The following is a 23,461-nucleotide window of genomic DNA, read 5'->3' as shown; positions in this document are numbered from 1 at the left end:
GCTTCCCCAGCATCCGCGCGCTCCGTCGCCGCCATCACTTCACTACGCACGCCGCTCCTATTGGATGACGGGATGGCATGCACAGCGACGTGATGACGTCGATGGAGAGCGCCGTCGATGCAGGGGATCCCGAAGAGGACGCGCCGGAGCCCCGAAGACAGGTAAGAGAGATCACCGGAGCTCACGGGGCACCGTAAACTGCTATCCGGTGGCAGCTGAAGCGGTCAGCGCTGCCGGATAGCCTTTTATGCAATGGCCCCGACATAAAAAAGCATCGTATGCTGATGCTGCCTTCATCATGCGCTGGCCTCTGAGAGGCCATCGCATGTTGAAATGATCGTATGTTGGGGCCATCGTAGGTCGAGGGGTCACTGTACTAAAAGGAATGACTGAGAGGAATGCACATAGGAGGGAGTTCATCAAGCTTATGTACACTGTTTTCCATAGTGTAAGTGTTTTTTCTCTCCTGACTCGGGTGAAGGGCTGGCTGTGCAGATACTGGGCCTTCGTGTGGCTTGTGCTCCTGGTGACGGGGCTGCTCCTCCTGTATCACTTCAGAGCGGCGTTGCACCTGTACGAGGCTGCCGTGACTGTTCTTCCATGTTTTTGTACAACCTTTGGACCTGAGGAAGAGGGGATCACACCCTTCGAAATGCGTTGTCCCATCCCCTGTGATACAGCCTGTTCTATTTCTTTTATATAATAAAATCCACTTGGTTTTACTACATCCGCTTGGATTTTTACCCTAACCAGGACACTCGCAAGGAGAGCGCCTGAGTGCACCTATATCTTCTGCTGCCGAGCAGATCACAGCCTCTTCCATATTTCATTTTTTTACCACTTTTTCCCCCTAAATGTACTAACCCATTTTTTGTATGCTTTTTTTTTTTCTCATTTCAGTTCCGTGTATGCAAAGGACAACTTCGGACTACGGTGACCAGCATTTTTTTTTTGTTTAATATTGTGGGGGAACTATACTGCCAACCAAATGTGGGGGCCTCGTATTGACGTTCACTCACGTCACGCTCCCAGAATTCATGGACCGGTGTTACTACGTCCTTTTTTGGATGCGGCCCACATAAACGTAAACCTTGTTTTTTTGGCCCATGTTAGCCTTTTTTTCCTCATCACCTTCTAAAAATAATAAGGCTTTAAATTTTGCACCAAAAAAATCCATATGATGGCTTATTTTTTGCGCCACCAATTCTACTTTGTAATGACATCGGACATTTTACCACAAAATCTTCGGCAAAACGGAAAAAACATTTTGTAACTTTTGGGCGATGCAGTACATTTTTCGGGTAAAATGACACCTTATCATTATTCTGTAGGTCCATACGGTTAAAATGATACCCTACTTATATAGGTTTGATTTTGTATTACTTCTGAAAAAAATCATAACTTCATGCAGGAAAATGTATACGTTTAAAATTGTCCTATTCTGACCCCTATAACTTTTTTATTTTTCCATGTATGGGGCATTATGAGGGCTCATTTTTTGCGCCGTGATCGGAAGTTTTTATCGGTTCCATTTTTGTTTTGATACGCTATTTTGGACTTTGGAATTTTTTTGCGCGTATGCCATTGACCGTGCGGTTTAATTAACGATATATTATTATAGTTCGGACATTTACGCCCACGGCGACACCACATATGTTTATTTTTATTTACACAGTTTTTTTTGGGAAAAGTGGGGTGGGTGATTCAAACTTATTAGGGAAGGGGTTAATGATCTTTTTTTTTTTTTTTTCACTTTTTTTTTTTTGCAATGTTATAGCTCCCATAGGGGACTATAACATGCAGTACATTGATTCAATACACTGATCACTGCCATTGCATTGCAATGGCAGGGATCAGTGTTATCGGCAGTTGATTGCTCAAGCCTGGATTTCAGGCTTAGAACAATCAATCGCCGATTGGACGCGCATGAGGCAAGTACGGGACCCTCTTGTTGCGTTCTAGCTGATTGGGATATCTCGATTTTACCGCAATGGTCCCGATCAGCCCGATCGAGCTGCCGGGAAACTTCTACTTTCACTTTAGACGCGGCGATCATAGTTCATGCCGGACATCAGCACGATCGGCGATGTCCGGCATTAGCCACGGGTCCTGATTGCTTATAGCAACCGGGACCAACCGGTTATGATGCGTGCTCACCTGCTGAGCGTGCGTCATACCTCAGGAGCCGCTTATGGACGTGTATAAACGTCCATATGCGTTAAGGGGTTAATAACTATATAAAATGTATTTATCCCTATAAATGTAGAAACAATTCTTTAAAACATGTTTGAATATATGATTACTTCTATTAACCCCTTCCCGCAGAATGGCATATATAAACGCCGGGTTGTGCAGTGCGTTCGCGCATCCCGGCGTTTATAAATGACATTCAGTTAACCCGGCGATGCGCAGCATCGCACGGGTTAACTGGCAGAAGTCCCGCTGTTTCCAGCAGGGGACAACTTCTGCTTCACCCCCAGGACCATCCATTGATGGTCCTGGTCAGCGATCACTGTGATTGGTCCCTGTGGACCAATCACAGTGATCTGGGGTGAAAGTTCAGATCCCCCGCACTGCCCGCCCCTGGAAGTCGGGCAGAACGGGGGACGATGGCTGCGGGGGCTCGCGGGGACCTGCGGCATAGGAGGGGAACATCAGGGGACCGGCGGCCTTACCTGGCGGGACCGAGGAGCAGCGGCAGGACCGGCCACGTGGACGAGCAGCGACGGGACCGGCAGGTAAGTATATGGTCCTCAGAAGCAGCAGTGAAGATCTTCACTGCTGCTTCTAGGAGTCTGAAAACTACAACTCCCAGCATGCCTAGACAGCCTTTGGCTGTCTGGGCATGCTGGGAGTTGTAGTTTTGCAACATCTGGAGGGCCCCAGTTTGGAGACCATTGTATAATGGTCTCCAATCTGTGCTCTTCCAGCTGTTGCAAAACTACAACTCCCAGCATGCACTGACTGTCCAGGCATGCTGGGAGTTTTAGTTCAGCAACATCTGGCCCTTCAGATGTTGCCGAACTACAACTCCCAGCATGCCCTTCAGCTGTCTGGGCATGCTGGGAGTTGTAGTTTTGCAACAACTGGAGACACACTGGTTGGGAAACATTGTCTGTTTCTAACTCAGTGTTTCCTAACCTGTGTGCCTCCAGCTGTTGCAAAACTATAACTCCCAGCATGCACTAACAGACCATGCATGCTGGGAGTTGTGGTTTTGCAACAGCTGGTGCACCCCCCCCTGTGAATGTACAGGGTACATTCACATGGGCGAGGCTTTTACAGTGGGTTTCTCGCATCTTGAGATGCAGCAAATTTTGCGCCGGGAAACTCGCTGTAATCCCCCGCCCATGTGACTGTACCCTAAAAACACTACACTACACTAACACAAAATAAAATAAAAAGTTAAAAACACTACATATACACATACCCCTACACAGCCCCCCTCCCCCAATAAGAACGTCCGGTACACCACTGTTTCCAAAGCAGAGCCTCCAGCTGTTGAAAAACAACAACTCCCAGTATTGCCGGACAGCCGTTGACTGTCCACGCATGCTGAGAGTTTTGCAACAGCTGGAGGCACCCTGTTTGGGAATCACTGGCGTAGAATACCCCTATGTCCACCCCTATGCAAATCCCTAATTTAGGCCTAAATGCACATGGCGCTCTCTCACTTTGGAGCCCTGTCGTATTTCAAGGCAACAGTTTAGGGCCACATATGGGGTATCGCCGTACTCGGGAGAAATTGCGTTACAAGGTTTGGGGGGCTTTTTCTTCTTTAACCCTTGGGGTCTAAATGTTGGGGTCTACACCAGAATGTTAGTGTAAAAATTTTTTATTTTTTACACTAACATGCTGATGTTGCCCTATACTTTACATTTTCACAAGAGGTAAAAGGGAAAAAAGCCCCCCAAAATTTGTAACGCAATTTCTCCCGACTACAGAGATACCCCATATGTGAGCGCAAAGTGCTCTGGGGGCGCACAACAAGGCCCAGAAGGGAGAGCGCACCATGTACATTTGAGGTGATTTGCACAGGGGTGGCTGATTGTTACAGCGGTTTTGACAAACGCAAAAAAAACAAAACCCCACATGTGACCCCATTTCGGAAACGACACCCCTCACGGAATGTAATGAGGGGTGCAGTGAGAATTTACCCCCCACAGGTGTCTGACGGATCTTTGGAACAGTGGTCCGTGAAAATGAAAACTTGTACAGCCCACTGTTCCAAAGATCTGTCAGACACCAGTGGGGGGCAAATGCTCACTGTACCCCTTGTTACGTTCCTCAAGGGGTCTCGTTTCCAAAATGGTATGCCATGTGGTTTTTTTTTGCTGTTCTGGCACCAGAGGGGCTTCCTAAATGCGATATGCCCCCCGAGCAAAATTTGCTCTCAAAAAGCCAAATATGACTCCTTCTCTTCTGAGCATTGTAGTTCGCCCATAGTGCACTTCAGGTCAACTTATGGGGTACCTCCATACTCAGAAGAGAAGGGGTTACAAATATTGGGGGGTATTTCCTGCTATTAACCCTTGCAAAAATGTGAAATTTGGGGGGAAACACACATTTTAGTGGAATTTTTTATTTTTTTTTTACATATGTAAAAGTCGTGAAACACCTGTGGGGTAATAAGGCTCACTTTATTCCTTATTACATTCCTCAAGGGGTCTAGTTTCCAAAATGGTATTCCATGTGTTTTTTTTGTTGTTCTGGCACCATAGGGGCTTCCTAAATGCGACATGCCCCCCGAGCAAAATTTGCTCTCAAAAAGCCAAATATGACTCCTTCTCTTCTGAGCATTGTAGTTCGCCCATAGTGCACTTCAGGTCAACTTATGGGATACCTCCATACTCAGAAGAGAAGGGGTTACAAATATTGGGGGGTATTTCCTGCTATTAACCCTTGGAAAAATGTGAAATTTGGGGGGAAACACATTTTAGTGAAAAAAAATATTTTTTTTTACATATGCAAAAGTCGTGAAACACCTGTGGGGTATTAAGGGTCACTTTATTCCTTGTTATGTTCCTCAAGGGGTCTAGTTTCCAAAATGGTATGCCATGTGAGGGTTTTTTGCTGTTCTGGCACCATAGGGGCTTCCTAAATGCAACATGCCCCCCAAAAACCATTTCAGAAAAACGTACTCTCCAAAATTCCCTTATCGCTCCTTCGCTTCTGAGCCCTCTACTGCGCCCGCCGAACACTTTACATAGACATATGAGGTATGTGCTTACTCGAGAGAAATCGGGCTACAAATATAAGTATACATTTTCTCCTTTTACCCCTTGTAAAAATTCTAAAATTGGGTCTACAAGAACATGTAAGTGTAAAAAATGAAGATTGTGAATTTTCTCCTTCACTTTGCTTCTATTCCTGTGAAACACCTAAAGGGTTAAAATGATGACTGAATGTCATTTTGAATACTTTGGGGGGTGCAGTTTTTATAATGGGGTCTTTTGTGGGGTATTTCTAATATGAAGACCCTTCAAATCCACTTCAAACCTGAACTGGTCCCTGTAAAATAGTGAGTTTGAAAATTTTGTGAAAAATTGGAAAATTGCTGCTGAACTTTGAAGCCCTCTGGTGTCTTCCAAAAGTAAAAACTCGTCACTTTTATGATGCAAACATAAAGTAGACATATTGTATATGTGAATAAAAATTTTTTTTATTTGTAATATACATTTTCCTTACAAGCAGAGAGCTTCAAAGTTAGAAAAATGCAAAATTTTCAAATTTTTCATCAAATTTTAGGATTTTTCACAAGGAAAGGATGCAAGTTACCACAAAAATTTACCACCATGTTAAAGTAGAATATGTCACGAAAAAACAATCTCGGAATCAGAATGATAACTAAAAGCATTCCAGAGTTATTAATGTTTAAAGTGACAGTGGTCAGATGTGCAAAAAACGCTCTGGTCCTTAAATGGGCACTGTCATGAAGTAAAAAAATTGATATGTTGTAGTACTTAAGTACTACAACATATCTCTAATATACTTTAATTAAAAAAAGTGATTTTAAACAAGTTTAAAATCACTTTTAAATTCGGCCACTAGGGGTCGCCCTCCTAGTGGCCGAATGCATTCAGCAGTGACGTCAGTACTGGATTTCGACTCATTTCAGCCTGGCAATGAGTCGAAATCCAGTCACTGCGGTGCTCGCTCCCGCCTGTCAATCAAACAGGCGAGAGCGAGCACGCTGATAGCTGGGGCTGCACTGCCCACTGTCAGGCTGCACCACTAGCCTCGCAAGTGGCCCCGCCCCCGTTACCCTGTCCGGAGGCAGCGCGCGCACTCATTGCTGCGCTGATCCTCCGGATGGGCAAGTCTGATCTGAGGTCTTATAAGGGGAGCGGAATGCCTTCTTTTCGGGCGGTTGGAGGGAGGGGGTTGTTGCACGGCGGGGTCTGGGGGTGATGGAGTTTGGGGGAGCGGAATGTCTTTTTCGGGTGGGCGGAGGGAGAAGTGTGGGGGGTGTTGCGCGGCGGGGCCTGGGGGAGCGGGATCTGTGGCAGCTGCGGCTGAGACTGTTTTCACCACAGGGTGCCTACAGTTGTTTCCCCACTACAACTCCCAGCATGCCCTGACATCCAATAGATGTCAGGGCAGGCTGGGAGTTGTAGTGGTGAAACAGCTGGAGGCACCCTGTATAGTTGAACTAAGGGCGGAAGTCAGGCCCCCCAGCAGGCGTCAGTGACGTCATGCCTGCCGGGGAAGTCTGCTTGGTAGTGAGTACACTACCAGGCAGAAAAAAAAGCATTTTTAATATAGTAAAAAAAATGTAAAGGCAGGCAGGTGGTTAGGGATAGATGGGCAATAGGCAGGGACAGAAAGAAAAAAAAAGGGATGGTGGGAGCTACACTTTAAGGCCAAAATGGGCTTGGTCCTGAAGGGGTTAATAAAGCTTTCTAAAATGATACATTACTATAAGACATCCTGCTATGCAGACATGTCGCGACATATTTACATATTATTCAGGGGAGCCCCACACTATACACATTTACATCCATTTAGGAGACTACATGCATGAATGTGAGAGAAAGGGGGGGGGGGGCGAAGCTATGCAGGTAAGGGGGCGTGGCCTAGTGAGGCTCTGTTAGAAAAGGGGGCATGGCACCTGTCACTTTACTTCCGGTGGGCGGTTTGACGAAAGGTATCCCCCCCTCACTACTCTGATCAACTAATCACATTGAAGGAACTCAATGCATTTAGGCATGTAGACATGGTCATGATAACTTGCTGAAGTTTAAACCGAGCATCAGAATGGGGAAGAAAATGGTATTTAAATGACTTTGAACGTGGCATGGTTGTTGGTACCAGAAGGGCTATTTTCACACACAACCATCTCTAGGGTTTTCCGTGTTGAGTAGCTTTGGAAACACTTTATTTCCATTTAGAAAAATACAGGTACACCACAAACCTACACGAACATAAAAACGTGGCTTAGTTTCTCATACATAACTTCTCATTGATGGCTCTTATTTCTTGCAAAAAAGTGGAGTGGCTAATTTAACTATGTTGTTCTGGGAGGAAATAATAATCTTTTCCACCAATAATATCTTTTCGGAACGCATACAGTGGTATGAGAGATTTATAGTTGACATTACAATTTGAAGTTTACATATAGCACACATTTTCAAAACATGGAGGGGGATTTATCAAAACCTGTGCAAAAAAGTTGACTAGATGCCCATTGCAACCAATCAGATTGCTTCTTTCATTTGTTAAAAGGCCTGAAAAAAAAAAAAAAAAGCGATCTGATTGGTTGCAATGGGTAACTTGGCAACTTTTCCTCTGGACAGGTTTTGATCAATCTCCCCCATGGTCTTTCCTTGAGGGGGAGTGTCGGGTTTAAAATCTAAATCCTTATCTTTTTGCAAACATGGAGGGACATTTATCAATGTTTGCTTATGTATTCTTTTTTTTTTGTAATTTTTTCCTTACTTTTTTTTTGCTTATGTGTGACTTATTTATCAACTGGTTTCAGCCTGTTGATAATTTTCTTTCACGTAAGCAATTTTTCCTTTTTTTTACTTTGGTAGTAGCTTTTTCTGCTCCATCTTTGAGCTGGAGTAAATTTAGTCAATTTTTAACCCTGTTTAAATACCTGACTACCCGTAGTCCATTTAAAAATTATTACTACGTAGTAAATTTTTGGAAAACTTGCTTTTCTCGCTTTCCAGTCAAAATGTCGCACGGAAAATCGCGTAGTCGCAGTTGCGACAATTTTGAGACAATTATAGTAAAGAAAAACTTACTAAACCCGTTGATAAATGTCCATAATGGTGCTCAGGGCAGATAGTAATCCCCCCCCACACACACACACACACATGATAAGGTCAATTCCAGTTGGGGAATTTCCAAATCAATAGAATGGCTAAAATAGTGAAAAAGGATTTGTTGTGACTAGAGATGAGCGAACTTACAGTAAATTCGATTCGTCACGAACTTCTCGGCTCGGCAGTTGATGACTTTTCCTGCATAAATTAGTTCAGCTTTCAGGTGCTCCGGTGGGCTGGAAAAGATGGATACAGTCCTAGGAGAGAGTCTCCTAGGAATGTATCCACCTTTTCCAGCCCACGGGACCACCTGAAAGCTGAACTAATTTATGCAGGATAAGTCATCCACTGCCAAGCCGAGAAGTTCGTGACGAATCGAATTTACTGTAAGTTCGCTCATCTTTAGTTGGGATCCACAACAAGGGTTGTGAAGACATACACAAAAAACTCCTTGTTAGAAAAGCTCATTGGCAATGTGTTTAAAACATTCGCATGATAACAGATCTTATTATACGAAAAGAGCTGTTCCACTATTGAATTAATTACATGTTCTGATCTTTAATTCCTCATAACATAAAATAAAAAAATCCCATTCACCTTCTGCCGATACTGCAGAGCTGCGCAGGACTTTTCTGGCTGTGTCCAGTGCTGTTGAATGGATCATTTTTAAAATTGCAGGTGTTGTTGTTTTAATTATTAACCCCTTAAGGACCCATGACGTATGCATACGTCATGGTCTTTTCCTGGTCTCCGCCGCTCACCCGGCGGAGATGGGAACCGGATCCCTGCTGAAATCCTTCAGCAGGCATCCAGGGCAAACGCAGAGGGGGGCCATGTAGGCCCCCCATGTCGGCGATCGCCGCAAATCGCAAGGGAAATCGCCCTTGCGATCTGCGGCGATACCGGGCTGATCGGGTCTCTGGGACCTGACCGCCCGGTAATTTCGCATGATCCCGGCTGTCACAGACAGCCAGGACCATGCTGAAGTATAGGAGCGAGGTGGCAAGCCTGCCACCTCCTCCGATCCCCTGCGATTCTTCGGTTAGTTAACCGACCAATCGCAGGGGGGGGGGGGGGGACGGTTACTTCCTCCCGCCCTCCCCGGCCCCTGGAAGTCCGGAGAGGACGGGAGGAAGACCGGAGGACGGGGGAGTGCTGGGGCCCGGCCCCGGTACTTACCTCGTCCCTGAAGACCCGGATCCCAGCGATGAAGACGGCGGCGGCGACAGGTGAGTGGAACTTCAGCCGCGGTCGGGCCCTTTACAGCAATGCACGTCGCCATAAAGCGACATGCATTGCTGTATTGGGACCCTGTATACTACAACTCCCAGCATGCCCAGACAGCCCTTGGCATCTGGGCATGCTGGGAGTTGCAGTTTTGCAACATCTGGAGGTCCGCAGTTTTAGGACCACTGTGCCCTTCCAGATGTTGCAAAACTACACATCCTCAGCATGCCCTTACTGTCCAGGCATGCTGGGAGTTGTAGTTCTGTAACATCTGGCCCTTCAGATGTTGCAGAACTACAACTCCCAGCATGCTTGGACAGTTTTGGCATACTGGGAATTGTAGTTTTGCAACATCTGGAAGGGCACAGATTAGGAACCACTGTATTAATGGTCTGCAAACTGTAGTCCTCCAGATGTTGCACTACAACTCCAAGCATGGTGGGAGTTGTAGTTCGGCAACATCTGGCTCTAAAGATGTTGCCGAACTACTACTTCCAGCATGCCTGAGAATGTTTGGGAGTTGTGGTTTTGCAACAACTGGAGGCACACTGGTTGGGAAACATTGTCTGTTTCCTAACTCAGTGTTTCCCAACCCGTGTGCCTCCAGCTGTCACAAAACTATAACTACCAGCATGCACTGATAGACTGTGCATGCTGGGAGTTGTAGTTTTGCGACAGATGGCGACCCCCCCCCCCCCCCCCCCCCGTGAATGTACAGGGTACATTCACATGGGCAGGGGGCTTACAGTGAGTATCAGGCTGCAAGTTTGCGATGCAGCAAATTTTGCGCGGCAGCTCAAACTCGCAGCGGAAAACTCACTGTAACCCCCCGCCCCTGTGACTGTACCCTAAAAACACTACACTACTCTACACTAACACAAAATAAAAAGTAAAAAACACTACATATACACATACCCCTACACAGCCCCCCCCCCAATAAAAATGAAAAACGTCAGGTACGTCACTGTTTTCAAAATGGAGCCTCCAGCCGTCGACTGTCCAAGCATGCTGGGAGTTTTGCAACAGCTGGAGGCACCCTGTTTGGGAATCACTGGCGTAGAATACCCCTATGTCCACCCCTATGCAAATCCCTAATTCAGGCCTCAAATGCACATGGCGCTCTCACTTCGGAGCCCCGTCGTATTTCAAGGCAACAGTTTAGGGCCACATATGGGGTATCACCGTACTCAGGAGAAATTGCCTTACAAATTTTGGGGGACTTTTTCTACTTTCACCCCTTATGAAAAGGTGAAGTTGGGGTCTACACCAGCATGTTAGTGTAAAAAAATAAATTTTTTACACTAACATGCTGGTGTTGCCCTATACTTTTCCTTTTGAAGAGGTAAAAGGGAAAAAAGCCCCCCCAAAATTTGTAATGCAATTTCTCCCGACTACGGAGATATCCCATATGTGGGCGCAAAGTGCTCTGGGGGCGCACAACAAGGCCCAGAAGGGAGAGTGCACCATGTACATTTGAGGTGATTTGCACAGGGGTGGCTGATTGTTACAGCGGTTTTGACAAACGCAAAAAAAACAAAAACCCACATGTGACCCCATTTCGGAAACTACACCCCTCACGGAATTTAATGAGGGGTGCAGTGAGAATTTACACCCCACTGGTGTCTGACAGATCTTTGGAACAGTGAGCTGTGCAAATTAAAATTTTTGTACAGCCCACTGTTCCAGAGATCTGACAGACACCAGTGGGGGGGGGGGGGGGGGTAAATGCTCACTGTACCCCTTGTTATGTTCTTCAAGGGGTCTAGTTTCCAAAATGGCATGCCATGTGGGGGTTATTTTGCTGTTCTGGCACCATAAAGGCTTCCTAAATGCGACATGCCCCCCGAGCAAAATTTTCTCTCAAAAAGCCAAATATGACTCCTTCTCTTCTGAGCATTGTAGTTCACCCGCAGTGCGCTTCAGGTCAACTTATGGGGTACCTCCATACTCAGAGGAGATGGGGTTACAAATTTTGGGGGTATTTTCTGCTATTAACCCTTGCAAAAATGTGAAATTTGGGGGGGAAACACATTTTAGTGAAAATGTTTTTTTTTTTACGTATGCAAAAGTCGCGAAACCCCTTTGGGGTATTAAGGCTCACATTATTCCTTGTTATGTTCCTCAAGGGGTCTAGTTTCCAAAATGGTATGGCATGTGGGTATTTTTTGCTGTCCTGGCACCATAGGGGCTTCTTAAATGCGACATGCCCCCGAGCAAAATTTGCTCTCAAAAAGCCAAATATGACTCCTTCTCTTCTGAGCATTGTAGTTCGCCCGTAGTGCACTTCAGGTCAACTTATGGGGTACCTCCATACTCAGAAGAGATGGGTTTACAAATTTTTGGGGGTATTTTCTGCTATTAACCCTTGCAAAAATGTGAAATTTGGGGGGAAACACATTTTATTGAAATTTTAGAATTTTTTTTTTATATATGCAAAAGTCGTGAAACACCTGTGGGGTATTAAGGCTCAGTTTATTCCTTGTTACATTCCTCAAGGGGTCTAGTTTCCAAAATGGTATGCCATGTGTTTTTTTTTTTTTTCCTGTTCTGGCACCATAGGGGCTTCCTAAATGCAACATGCCCAAAAACCATTTAAGAAAAACATACGCTCCAAAATCCCCTTGTCGCTCCTTCCCTTCTGAGCCCTCTACTGTGCCCGCCGAACACTTTACATAGACATATGAGGTATGTGCTTACTCAAGAGCAATTGGGCTACAAATATAAGTATACATTTTCTCCTTTTACCCCTTGTAAAAATGTAAAAATTGGGTCTACAAGAACATGTGAGTGTAAAAAATGAAGATTGTGAATTTTTTCCTTCACTTTGCTGCTATTCCTGTGAAACACCTAAAGTGTTAAAATGCTGACTGAATGTCATTTTGAATACTTTGGGGGGTGCAGTTTTTATAATGGGGTCATTTGTGGGGTATTTCTAAGATGAAGACCCTTCAAATCCACTTCAAACCTGAACTGGTCCCTGAAAAATTGTGATTTTGGAAATTTTGAGAAAAATTGGAAAATTGCTGCTGAACTTTGAAGCCCTCTGGTGTCTTCCAAAAGTAAAAAACATGTCAATTTTATGATGCAAATATAAAGTAGATATATTGTATATGTGAATAAAAAAAAAAAATTTGGAATATCCATTTTCCTTACAAGCAGAGAGCTTCAAAGTTAGAAAAATGCAAAATTTTCAAATTTTTCATCAAATTTTGGGATTTTTCACCAAGAAAGGATGCAAGTTACCAAAATTTTTTACCACTATGTTAAAGTAGAATATGTCACGAAAAAACAATCTCGGAATCAGAATGATAACTAAAAGCATTCCACAGTTATTAATGTTTAAAGTGACAGTGGTCAGATGTGCAAAAAATGGCCGGGTCCTAAGGTGTAAAATGGCCTGGTCCTTAAGAGGTTAAGGCACCTGCGGTATTTAATTGTTAACTACGATCAGTGAGGGGAATTTATCAAACAATTTAGTCATCTTTTTTTGTCTAAATCTGTCGCAGGAAAAGTCGCAGGCTGGTCCCGTGCGACTTTTCCTGCGACATTTCATTTACACTGTTTAATTTTCATGACCACAACTTGATCTGACATAGATCACTTTGTGTAGTAGTCACTAATTTATCATGTGCGACTTTTCTGTGAAAAGTCGCAGAAACGCCAGACGGACCAGTTATTGAAGAAATCACAGGGCAATTCAACCCTGCCCTATATGTCTCCATGCAACAATTGTATTAAAGGGGTACTCTGCTGCTCAGCGTTCGGAACAAAATGTTCTGAACTCTTAGAGCCGGCGTCGGGGGCAGTGACATCACGAGCCCTCGGCGCCGGTTCTAAGCGTTTCGAACATTTTATTCCGAACGCGGAGCAGCGGTGTACCCCTTTAAGGGCCAATGTGACTTTTAATAAAATTGTCTCACGGCCCGCCACTGCTCTGCGACATTTAAACAGAGCAGTTCAGCGGGTATTCATCAATATCCATGCGCAATTTGATATATTTGGCGCACCCACGTCACTTTGCCCGCACCTATTTTTTCATCTAAACTGAACTAAAAGCAAGTTCAGTTTTAATCAATGCCCCTCAGTGTGTTGTCTGTCATCAAGAGTGCGCATGCACTTGGAACGTTCGAGACGGTAAACAGAACATTGTGGTGTGCAGTCTTGTACTTTTAATTGGGATGAACTAAAGCCTTTAGGGTAGGGTCCCACCTAGTGCATCCGCAGCATATTTCACCCTGCAGATGCGTTAATGACTGTCCCTAGAGTGTGCCTCCTGCTGTTGCCTTGTGCCCTGCTTTGTCTGCTCATAGCAGCAATCAGCCGCTACAAACAGACACAAAGTGATCTGCAAGTCGCATGTGCTGTGTGCTCGCAGACATCGCGGTCGCTTCTCTTGCTCCCTAAGCTAGGCCGAAACTGAATGCGATATCTGGTAAGTACACTGCATATGCGTGTGTGACTTGTAGATCACCATGTCTGCTCGTAGCAGCAGATTGCTGCTACGAGTAGACAAAGCAGAACACACAGGCAGAGCAGGAGGTACACTCTAGGGATAGTCAGTAGAGCATCCGCAGTATCAAATACGCTGCGGTTGTGCTATGTGTGACCCTACCCTTAACGTTTTTACTCCAAGTGCTTGATCGATCCTGTCTTCTTTCTGGACATACAAAGTAAACACTTGGATAGTTGCTGATCCAAACACTAGTTACGGAGGTGAGCTGTAGATCAAACATACAGTACAGACCAAAAGTTTGGACACACCTTCTCATTCAGAGTTTTCTTTATTTTCATGACTATGAAAATTGTAGATTCACACTGAAGGCATCAAAACTATGAATTAACACGTGTGGAATTGTAGACATAACAAACAAGTGTGAAAATATGTCATATTCTAGGCTCTAGCCACCTTTTGCTTTGATTACTGCTTTGCACACTCTTGGCATTCTCTTGATGAGCTTCAAGAGGTAGTCACCTGAAATGGTCTTCCAACAGTCTTGAAGGAGTTCCCAGAGATGCTTAGCACTTGTTGGCCCTTTTGCCTTCACTTTGCGGTCAAGCTCACTCCAAACCATCTCGATTGGGTTCAGGTCCGGTGACTGTGGAGGCCAGGTCATCTGGCACAGCACCCCATCACTCTCCTTCTTGGTCAAATAGCCCTTACACAGCCTGGAGGTGTGTTTGGGGTCATTGTCCTGTTGAAAAATAAATGATGGTCCAACTAAACGCAAACCGGATGGAATAGCATGCCGCCGCAAGATGCTGTGGTAGCCATGCTGGTTCGGTATGCCTTCAATTTTGAATAAATCCCCAACAGTGTCACCAGCAAAGCACCCCCACACCACCACACCTCCTCCTCCACACCAGCACACCTGTGAAGTGAAAACCATTTCAGGTGACTACCTCTTGAAGCTCAACAAGAGAATGCCAAGAGTGTGCAAAGCAGTAATCAAAGCAAAAGGTGGCTACTTGGAAGAACCTAGAATATGACATATTTTCAGTTGTTTCACACTTTTTTTGTTATGTATATAATTCCACATGTGTTAATTAATAGTTTTGATTCCTTCAGTGTGAATCTACAATTTTCATAGTCATGAAAATAAAGAAAACTCTGAATGAGAAAGCGTGTCCAAACTTTTGGTCTGTACTGTATACATTGTAGAATTTTTAGAGGGCCTCACATGCTTCCATTAATGGGTGACAGTGTAAAGCCCCTTGGACTGACACCCCTATAAATGCAGTGGTCTGTACAGACTGCACCATCTATTGGTTAAAATGAGGGAGTGTGGCTGTGTTTGACAGTAGGCTCTAGCAGCCTATTGCATGGACTAAGCCTACTAAGACAACCTGGTGCATTCAAGGATTACTCCACTGAAAACATTTTTTTTAAATCAACTGCTGACAGAAAGTTAAACAGATTTGTAAATTACTTCTATAAAAAAATCTTAATATTTCCAGTATATCAGCTGCTATATGTTCCACAGTAAGTTCTGTTCTTTTAGAATTTCCTTTCTGTCTGACCACAGTGCTCTTTGCTGACACCTCTGTCCATTTTAGGAACTGTCCAGAACAGGATAGGTTTGCTATGGGGATTTGCTTCTGCTTTGGACAGTTCCTGACATGGACAGAGGTGTCAGCAGAGAGCACTGTGGTCAGACAGACAAGAAATTCAAAAAGAAAACAACTTCCTGTGAAGCATACAGCAGTTGATAAGTACTGGAAGGATTTAGATGTTTTAATATAAGTAATTTACAAACCTGTTTAACTTTCTGGTACCAGCTGATTAAATTTTTTTTCCAGCAGAGTACTCCTTTAAGGGTAGGGTCACATGTAATGGATTCACCGTTGACCCGACCCTATATTGTGCCGCCAGCTGTTCCTCCTGTGTCCTGCTCGCAGTGTCAATGTGCTGCTCCAAGCAGCCACACAGAGACATTCGAGTCACCGCACGCATGCGCAGTGTACTCAGACATCGCGCCTGATCTGCGAGGTCTATGAGTACACTGCGACTCGCAGGCCCGTGTGGCTGCTTGGAGCGGCACATTGCCGCTGCGAGCACGATACGGGGGAACAGCTGGAGGCACAATATAGGGTCGAGTCATAGGTGGATCCGCAGCGGATCTGTTCCATGTGATCCTACCCTAAACGGGTATGCCAGTACTATAGTATATAACTTATCCCCTATCCGCAGGATTTTATAAACATGGAATCTCGACCTTGGGCCTCTTACACTACAGAATCTACACCGGAAGAAACTCCAGGCAGGGAGTCATGTGTGGCAGCCTCCAATCATAGCAAATGTGGTGCCAGTATTAAATAAGGGGCCAAAAAGGTCCCAGGGAATGTAAAACTGTATGTTTACAACATATGTAAATTTTGTAAGTGTTTTCTAAAAAATGCCATATTGAAGTATCACAACAAAAATAAATGTATGACTCCATATTAGCATGGATTTATGTGGGTTTGGTCCTGTCAGACTAACCTGATTTTTGAGATACTTTCATGAGTTGAGCTCAAGACTGGATTGGGACGAATTGCTTGATGTCGTACATGTTGATTTTTCTAAAAAAAAAATTTATACTGTGTCACATAAAAGGTTGATACATAAAATGAGAATGCATGGGATAGAGGAAAATAGGGGATATTTATCGAAACCTGTGTAAAGGTAAAGCTGACCAGTTGCCCATAGCAACCAATCAGATCGCTTCTTTCATTTTTCAAAGGCTGGTTGCTACGGGCAAATTTTCCTCTGCACAGGTTTTGATAAATCTCTAAAGTGGGTGGGTGGCTCAGTCATAGTAAATAGAGGGTGTTTATTAATGGTGCATACTCTGGGTGACTTACTAGTGGTTTGGGTCCTATTCTTTTTAAAATATTTATTAATGACCTTGCATTATATAGTAAAGTGTTAATTTTTGCAGATGATACTAAACTGTGTAAAGCAGTTAACACAATAGAGGACTGTGCACTGTTACAAATGGATCTGGATAGGTTGGAGGTTTGGGCTGAGAAGTGGCAGATGAGGTTCAACACTGATAAATGTAAGGTAATGCACATGGGGAGGAAAAATCCGGGCTGGGGATATGTGAATACTGGATACGACTGACATAGAAAAGGACTTGGGAGTTTTAGTTAACAGTAAATTTACCTGTAGTGACCAGTGGGGGGGCATAGATGTCCACGACAAGGAGATACTTATTCCACTGTACAAATCACTAGTCAGACCACACATATAACACTGTGTACAGTACTGGGCACAAGTGTACAAGAAAGATATAGTGGAGCTGGAGAGGGTTCAAAGATGGGCAACCAGAATAATATGGGGATTACAGTACCCAGAAAGATTTTCAGAATTACGGTTATTTAATTTAGAAAAAAGACAGTTTAGGGGAGACCTATTAACCATGTAGAAATATATCAGGAAAGTACAGTGATCCCCCGAACTACGATGGCCCCGACATACGATAATTTCAACATACGATGGCCTCTCAGAGGCCATCGCATGTTGAAGATAGCATCAACATACGATGCTTTTGTATGCCGGGGCCATCGCATAAACGGCTATCCGGCAGCGCAGACTGCTTCAGCTGCCACCAGATAGCCGTTTAATGTGCCCCGTGTGCTCTGGTGAGTGTCACTCACCTGTCCCTGCCACTCCGGACCGTCCTCTGCGGCTCTGCTGCATGGCCGTCGCTCTCCTTCGTCGTATTCACGTCGCCACGCACGCCATCCCGTCATCCAATAGGAGTGGCCTGCATAGTGACGTGATGACGGCGATGGACAGCGACGATCCAGGGCAGCGGTGACGGTCCGGAGCAGCGAGGACACTCCGGGGACGTGATGACAGCGACGATCCAGGGCAGCGGTGACGGTCCGGAGCGGCGGGGACATGCGAGTATAACTTTCTATATTACTATTGCACGGATCCCTCAACATACGATGGATTCAAGTAACGATGGTTCATTTGGAACGAATTACCATCGTATGTTGAGGGACCACTGTACAGAGATCTCTCCCATGATCTATTTGTACCCAGGACTGTATCTGTAACAAAGGGGGCATCCTCTACTTCTAGAGGAAAAAGGCTTCCTACACCAGCACGGATGGGGGTTCTTTACTGTAAAAGCAGTGAGACTATGAAACCCTCTGCCAGAGGAAGTGACCATGGTGAACTCAATAAAAGAGAACAGAAAGGGACCTGGACGCATTTCTGGAGAGTTATAATATTACAGGTTATGGGATAGAACATTGATCCAGGGATTTATTCTGATGCCATATTTAAATGTGGGAAGGTATTTTTCTCCCTTTTGTGGGACAAATGACATCAGCCTCATAAGTTTATTTTTTTTTAACTCCCTCTGGTTTAACTTTAGTAGGCATATAGGCAGAACTTGATGGACTCTTGTTTTTTTTTCAACCTTATGAATCGGTCAGACATGCTGAATTTTTGCTGCCCAACCCTTTTTTGGGGAGGGATAAGTCATAACGGTCAGAGCTGTGGCTTACCTATCCCCTGGGTAAAAAATAAACACAGACACAATTCTCTGTTATAGTCTAGTATATTTATTACCTTAAGAATAAAGCAACTTTACATATAAGAGTAACTTAAAGTTCCCATTTGTATGGCCTGCTTAAGTCTAATACTGAGATGTCGCTGTCATTCCAGATCATTACAGTAAGGGCATGGATAACACTAACCTCCAGGAGGAGATCATCACCCCAACCTGAGAAATTTGCAGATATATAATGGTATTTACATGTCATCCTCTAAAGTCCAATACCTGAGCATCACTCACAGAAGATATTGATGCCAATGGTCCTATGGACATCCTGTACAATGTTGAAAACGTGAAGAGGCAAGTGATCATATATAAACTAATTTTAAACATTATATTACAGAATAAATAATATTCAAACCCAGGACACAACTTATGTCAAAAATAGTAACAAGCTGACCAACTGAGTAGAAGTAATACTTTCCATGGCAGCAGTAAATGCTCCAGCAGGGTTATAATAATTCCAAACACATTGCTAATACTGGTGGGTATTGTCAACCTTAAGCGCTCCAAAATTATAGGCCAAGTTCTCCTGCCCACAGACATTACATATGTATCTTACATATATATTATGTTCTTTGTCACTGAGGAAGGGACCTTGGTTGGTCCTGAAACGCCATTATTTTTCATCGCTCCATCTCTAAACAGTGTTCCAGTTTGCTAGCTCTATGAGCTTGAGGATTTTTAGAGCAAGGTTTGCGCTGCTGTCATTCGCCATACTTATAGCACAGCAACAAGTGGCTTTACATCTCTATGCTGGCACCTGCCCAACTACCTCCACAGTGAGCCCAACATCAGGACGGGAGATCCCAGCTTGCCAGCACGGCTGGTCTGCGGTTTCAGTTGGCAGAGGCTGCGAATCTAGGGCTGGAGCTTGGTCAGTGGTGATTAATCACTCAGACACTGAAGGGGTGAGCGGCACAGTGTGCCAGCTGATATATTCTTTATTTGGAAAGCTGATAGAGACTATTCGGCCATGCAACCTATTGCATATTGCAGACCCCAGCACATGAAACGGAGTGTGTACAAGAGACAGTGCACCAACTGTGCAATTGTATTGTTATGGCTACTATCGCAGTGGACAAAAAGCATATGTGAACACTGTCTGATCACACTGCATTTTAATTTTGGGCAAACTGTAATTATTCCATATTTGAGGATCCGAGTTTGACATTAAAACAGCTTATTATCATCCTTACTGACACTAGTCTCATTGTATTTATACTGTCAGTGCACCAGTTGTCATTCAAATATTTATGAGGCAGTATATACTTTGTAAATGATTTAGGTTTAAAGGGGTACTCTGCTCCTAGACATCTTATCCCCTATCAAAAGAATAGGGAATAAGATGTTCCGATAGGGGGCACCCCGCCACTGTGGACCCCTGCAATCTCGGCTCCGGCACCCCAGACATCCGGAGCACGGAGCCTCCAGCTCTGCACTTGACGCTCTAAACGAACACCGGCTGCAGCAGGGAGATCGCGGGGGTCCCCTGCGATCAGACATCTTATTCCCTATACTTTGGATAGGGGATAAGAGGTCTAGGAGTGGAGTACCCCTTTAAGGTTTTAGCTATTATCATATGTACCTAGTCGTAGGGTGCTGCATCCGCATGGGCCCTTTTCGGAATGTAGTATAATTCATACTCATCTGCCCTGATCCCTCACTTCTGATGATCAGATAGCTCCTAGTCTCTGATGCTCTGGGCTTTTCGCTGCATCTGATGATTTGCTGACCCTGCAGAAAATGCCCTGTCAGCCAATCACTGAGTAATTTTCCTGAGCATGTAGTTCCTGCCAGGTTGGGACAAAATAGGAGCAGAAGGAAGCGGAGAACCCCAGGGCTCTGAAGCAGTCAGAACGGCAGAGGTGGGGAAACGGGGAGAGTTTTATTTTAGCAGAACCGGGGTCCTTTCTAAAGAAAACTTTTTCAGACAAGCCCTAAATATCCTATTAAAACAATGTAAGAAAGAAGATGCTGTTTTCAAGCAAGTTTGTAGATTAAACATATCCTATCATGTTGAGCCAACTGCACCTATATCTCCATGGTAACAGACTACAAACTGTGTAGTCTGATGCTGCAGTTATTCTGCCATGCCATGGCACCTACTGCTTGCTAGACCTCTTGCTACCTATGTTACCTACCTATGAGGTGAAAGTATGACTAAAGGATTATACTATACAGAGTTTGTAATCGGTTAGCATGGAGCCATGAAAATCTGCATAAGAGTGGTAACAAAAAAGCAATAAGGAATTTTTAACCAAATCTTCTAGCAAATTTCCTTCATTTTTCAGACTTAGCCCCATTGCATCATGTCCTGCTGCAGATTTAGCATGGTATGTTCAATATGGAAAAATCATAGCTGCATTTTTTGGAAACACTTACGGTAAAGATAAAAAATAAAATAGAACCATGTAACAATCGGCCTACAACAAAAAAATAAGTTGGGTGCTTGGCAGATCTAAATTAAAATCCAATTCCTATTTTGCTTGTTAATAAAGCCTGGCTCTAACTATTGTGATAGCAGCCTCTGTACACTGACTTACATGTAAAAAAGACACTGCAATGAAAATACCTAGAGATTAGTGAACTTACAGTAAATTCGATTCGTCACGAACTTCTCGACTCGGCAGTTGATGACTTTTCCTGCATAAATTAGTTCAGCCTTCAGGTGCTCCGGTGGCTGGAAAAGGTGGATACAGTCCTAGGAGACTCTTTCCTAGGAATGTATCCACCTTTTCCAGCCCACCGGAGCACCTGAAGGCTGAACTAATTTACGCAAGATAAGTCAACACAACACAACATTTCTGCAACACAACATTGCAATGGAAAAGGCAGTTCCAGCTCACCCAGGAGACCATGGCCAGAGCACAGAATCCGATGCTGGATAGCATAACAGTAATGCAAAAGGAAAAGGATGGATTCAGCTCTGAAGATTTCCTTTTGCACAACATATTCTTGTTAAAATAGCTTCCACAGTCTTCTATCAAAAGTCAAATTACATCCTGTTATTGAGGGATTCTGTAAACAGTTCTGAGCTATCAAAACTACTGGCAGCCCTATACAGAGGTCGGGGAGGAAAGTAGGACGATACCTGGTGCCTCACTCTTGTCATGCAACTTGCATGCCTGAGAAAAATTATGTATCCCCTGGTTTCTGCCATGGCAAGTGTCCATGAGGTGGGCTCTTCTTGTAAAGTGCAAAGAGCTCCCTGTATTATGTTTCCCTAGCCCCTCCTTCAGCTATGATCGACAACTCTAGCATCCAATCAGGAAACTGTTAGAGAAAAACTGTTCAAGGTTAAACCCCCCCCAAAGGACGAGGGGGCACTCCCTCCGTCTGGAGAAGAAAAGGTTTAGTCTAAAGGGGCGACACGCCTTCTTTACCGTGATGACTGTGAATTTATGGAACGGTCTACCTCAGGAACTGGTCACAGCAGGAACAATTAACAGCTTTAAAACAGGGTTAGATACATTCCTGGAACAAAATAACATTAATGCTTATGCAGAATTATAAAACTACATCCCTTTCCCTTATCCCCTTACACCCTTCACTTCAATTCCCTGGTTGGACTTGATGGACGTATGTCTTTTTTCAACCATACTAACTATGTAACTGTCATAGAGGGGGTGCGGGGACATTCTCAGGGCACCTAATGACAAGAGCCGGCCTCATGGACACTTTCCATGACACAACATTTTACTCAAGCAAGTTAAAACACCATGACATCGGATAACGTTACAGAAGTTTTGATGGCAAAAAAAATGCTGACAGACTAGTTTTGTATATAGTGAATAAAACGTAAGCTGGGATGTGCAAACTGGATCTGCGTAACATGTTCAGGAGAGAAGCAATGCTATTGAAACATACAACAAATCGCCATATCTTCTTGCATACAAGTTTGGGCTCTGACAGCACATCCACAGCATTATAACAGCTTAAATGCTGGAAACATGGCTTTAATAGGTTGATCATATAACGTAATATGTTCATATGTTTCTGGAAGTCCGGTGAGCTGCACAGCAATGTGTCACAGTGACAGGTCCAGAGATGCTGTAAAAGTAGAGAGTCGGGCCCAGGCCCTCTTTACCTGCAATGTTGGATAGATCATGGTTAGGATTCCTACCCTTTAAAGTTGTAGTTTATAAAAAAAAAGGTACAAGTGGCCTTTGTCCTGGTCACTGCAGCTGTTTTTTTCGGTAGTTTTAATAGTTAAAAGTTCGACCTGGGTTTGCAAGGGGAAGACACACTCACAGACACACAAAGGTAAAAGGATATTACATTTAGCAGCAGAATGCAGAGAAACTCTGCAGAGCTTTAAAACACTGATGATGCAGATCATCTCTGCTTGCACAGCCAATGCCACAGCAATGGACCTAGCCAAAAACCTTCTTATACAGATTGTATGCCCCAGAACAGGCGTGCTATATATACCAGTATTGTTAGTACCAGTCAGAAATATATAGGCCGACAGTGACACTGCTGTTTATATCTATAGTGTTGTATACTACCTTTAGCTACATGGTAAACAATTAGTGTTGCTTCTATTTAAAGTGAACTAATGCATGTCAATTTCTAGGATATAGGATAAATACTAGGTATTGTTCTAGATTACGTACCCCCCCCCCAAAAAAAAAAAATCTTTCTTGGTTAGTCAGGACAAGTTAAAGGGTGAGTTGGAGAAGGTCAGCCACAAATTAAAGGGGTTATCCAGGAAAAATTTTTTTTATATATCAACTGGCTCCAGAAAGTTAAACAGATTTGTAAATTACTTCTATTAAAAAAATCTTAATCCTTTCAGTACTTATGAGCTTCTGAAGTTAAGGTTGTTCTTTTCTGTCTAAGTGCTCTCTGATGACACGTGTCTCGGGAACCGCCCAATTTAGAAGCAAATCCCCATAGCAAACC

General features: G+C 44.1%; 1 protein-coding gene and 1 long non-coding RNA gene across 5 annotated transcripts in view; one reads left to right on the top strand and one right to left on the bottom strand.

The window, feature by feature from the left end:
* Nucleotides 1–18,925, top strand: part of LOC130297575 (uncharacterized) — a 49,317-nt gene extending 30,392 nt beyond the window's left edge. For all 3 annotated transcript variants that reach the window (XR_008849595.1, XR_008849593.1, XR_008849594.1), the window contains one exon: nt 18,664–18,925. This is a non-coding gene — a long non-coding RNA (uncharacterized LOC130297575). The remainder of the gene's footprint in view (nt 1–18,663) is intronic.
* Nucleotides 16,483–23,461, bottom strand: part of CDR2L (cerebellar degeneration related protein 2 like) — a 35,728-nt gene continuing 28,749 nt past the window's right edge. The window contains exon 8 of one of the 2 annotated variants that reach the window (XM_056550185.1): nt 16,483–16,559. In XM_056550185.1, the coding sequence (XP_056406160.1) occupies nt 16,498–16,559 (62 nt within the window). In that variant the 3' untranslated portion in view covers nt 16,483–16,497. Of the gene's footprint in view, nt 16,560–21,085; nt 22,644–23,461 lie in introns of those variants that run through there. The other variant, XM_056550184.1, reaches the window with a different exon arrangement.

Source organism: Hyla sarda, chromosome 13 (assembly GCF_029499605.1).
Source record: "Hyla sarda isolate aHylSar1 chromosome 13, aHylSar1.hap1, whole genome shotgun sequence".
Taxonomy (NCBI): domain Eukaryota; kingdom Metazoa; phylum Chordata; class Amphibia; order Anura; family Hylidae; genus Hyla; species Hyla sarda.
The sequence above is the reverse complement of the archived record's forward strand: the minus strand, read 5'-3'. Positions and strand labels throughout refer to the sequence as shown.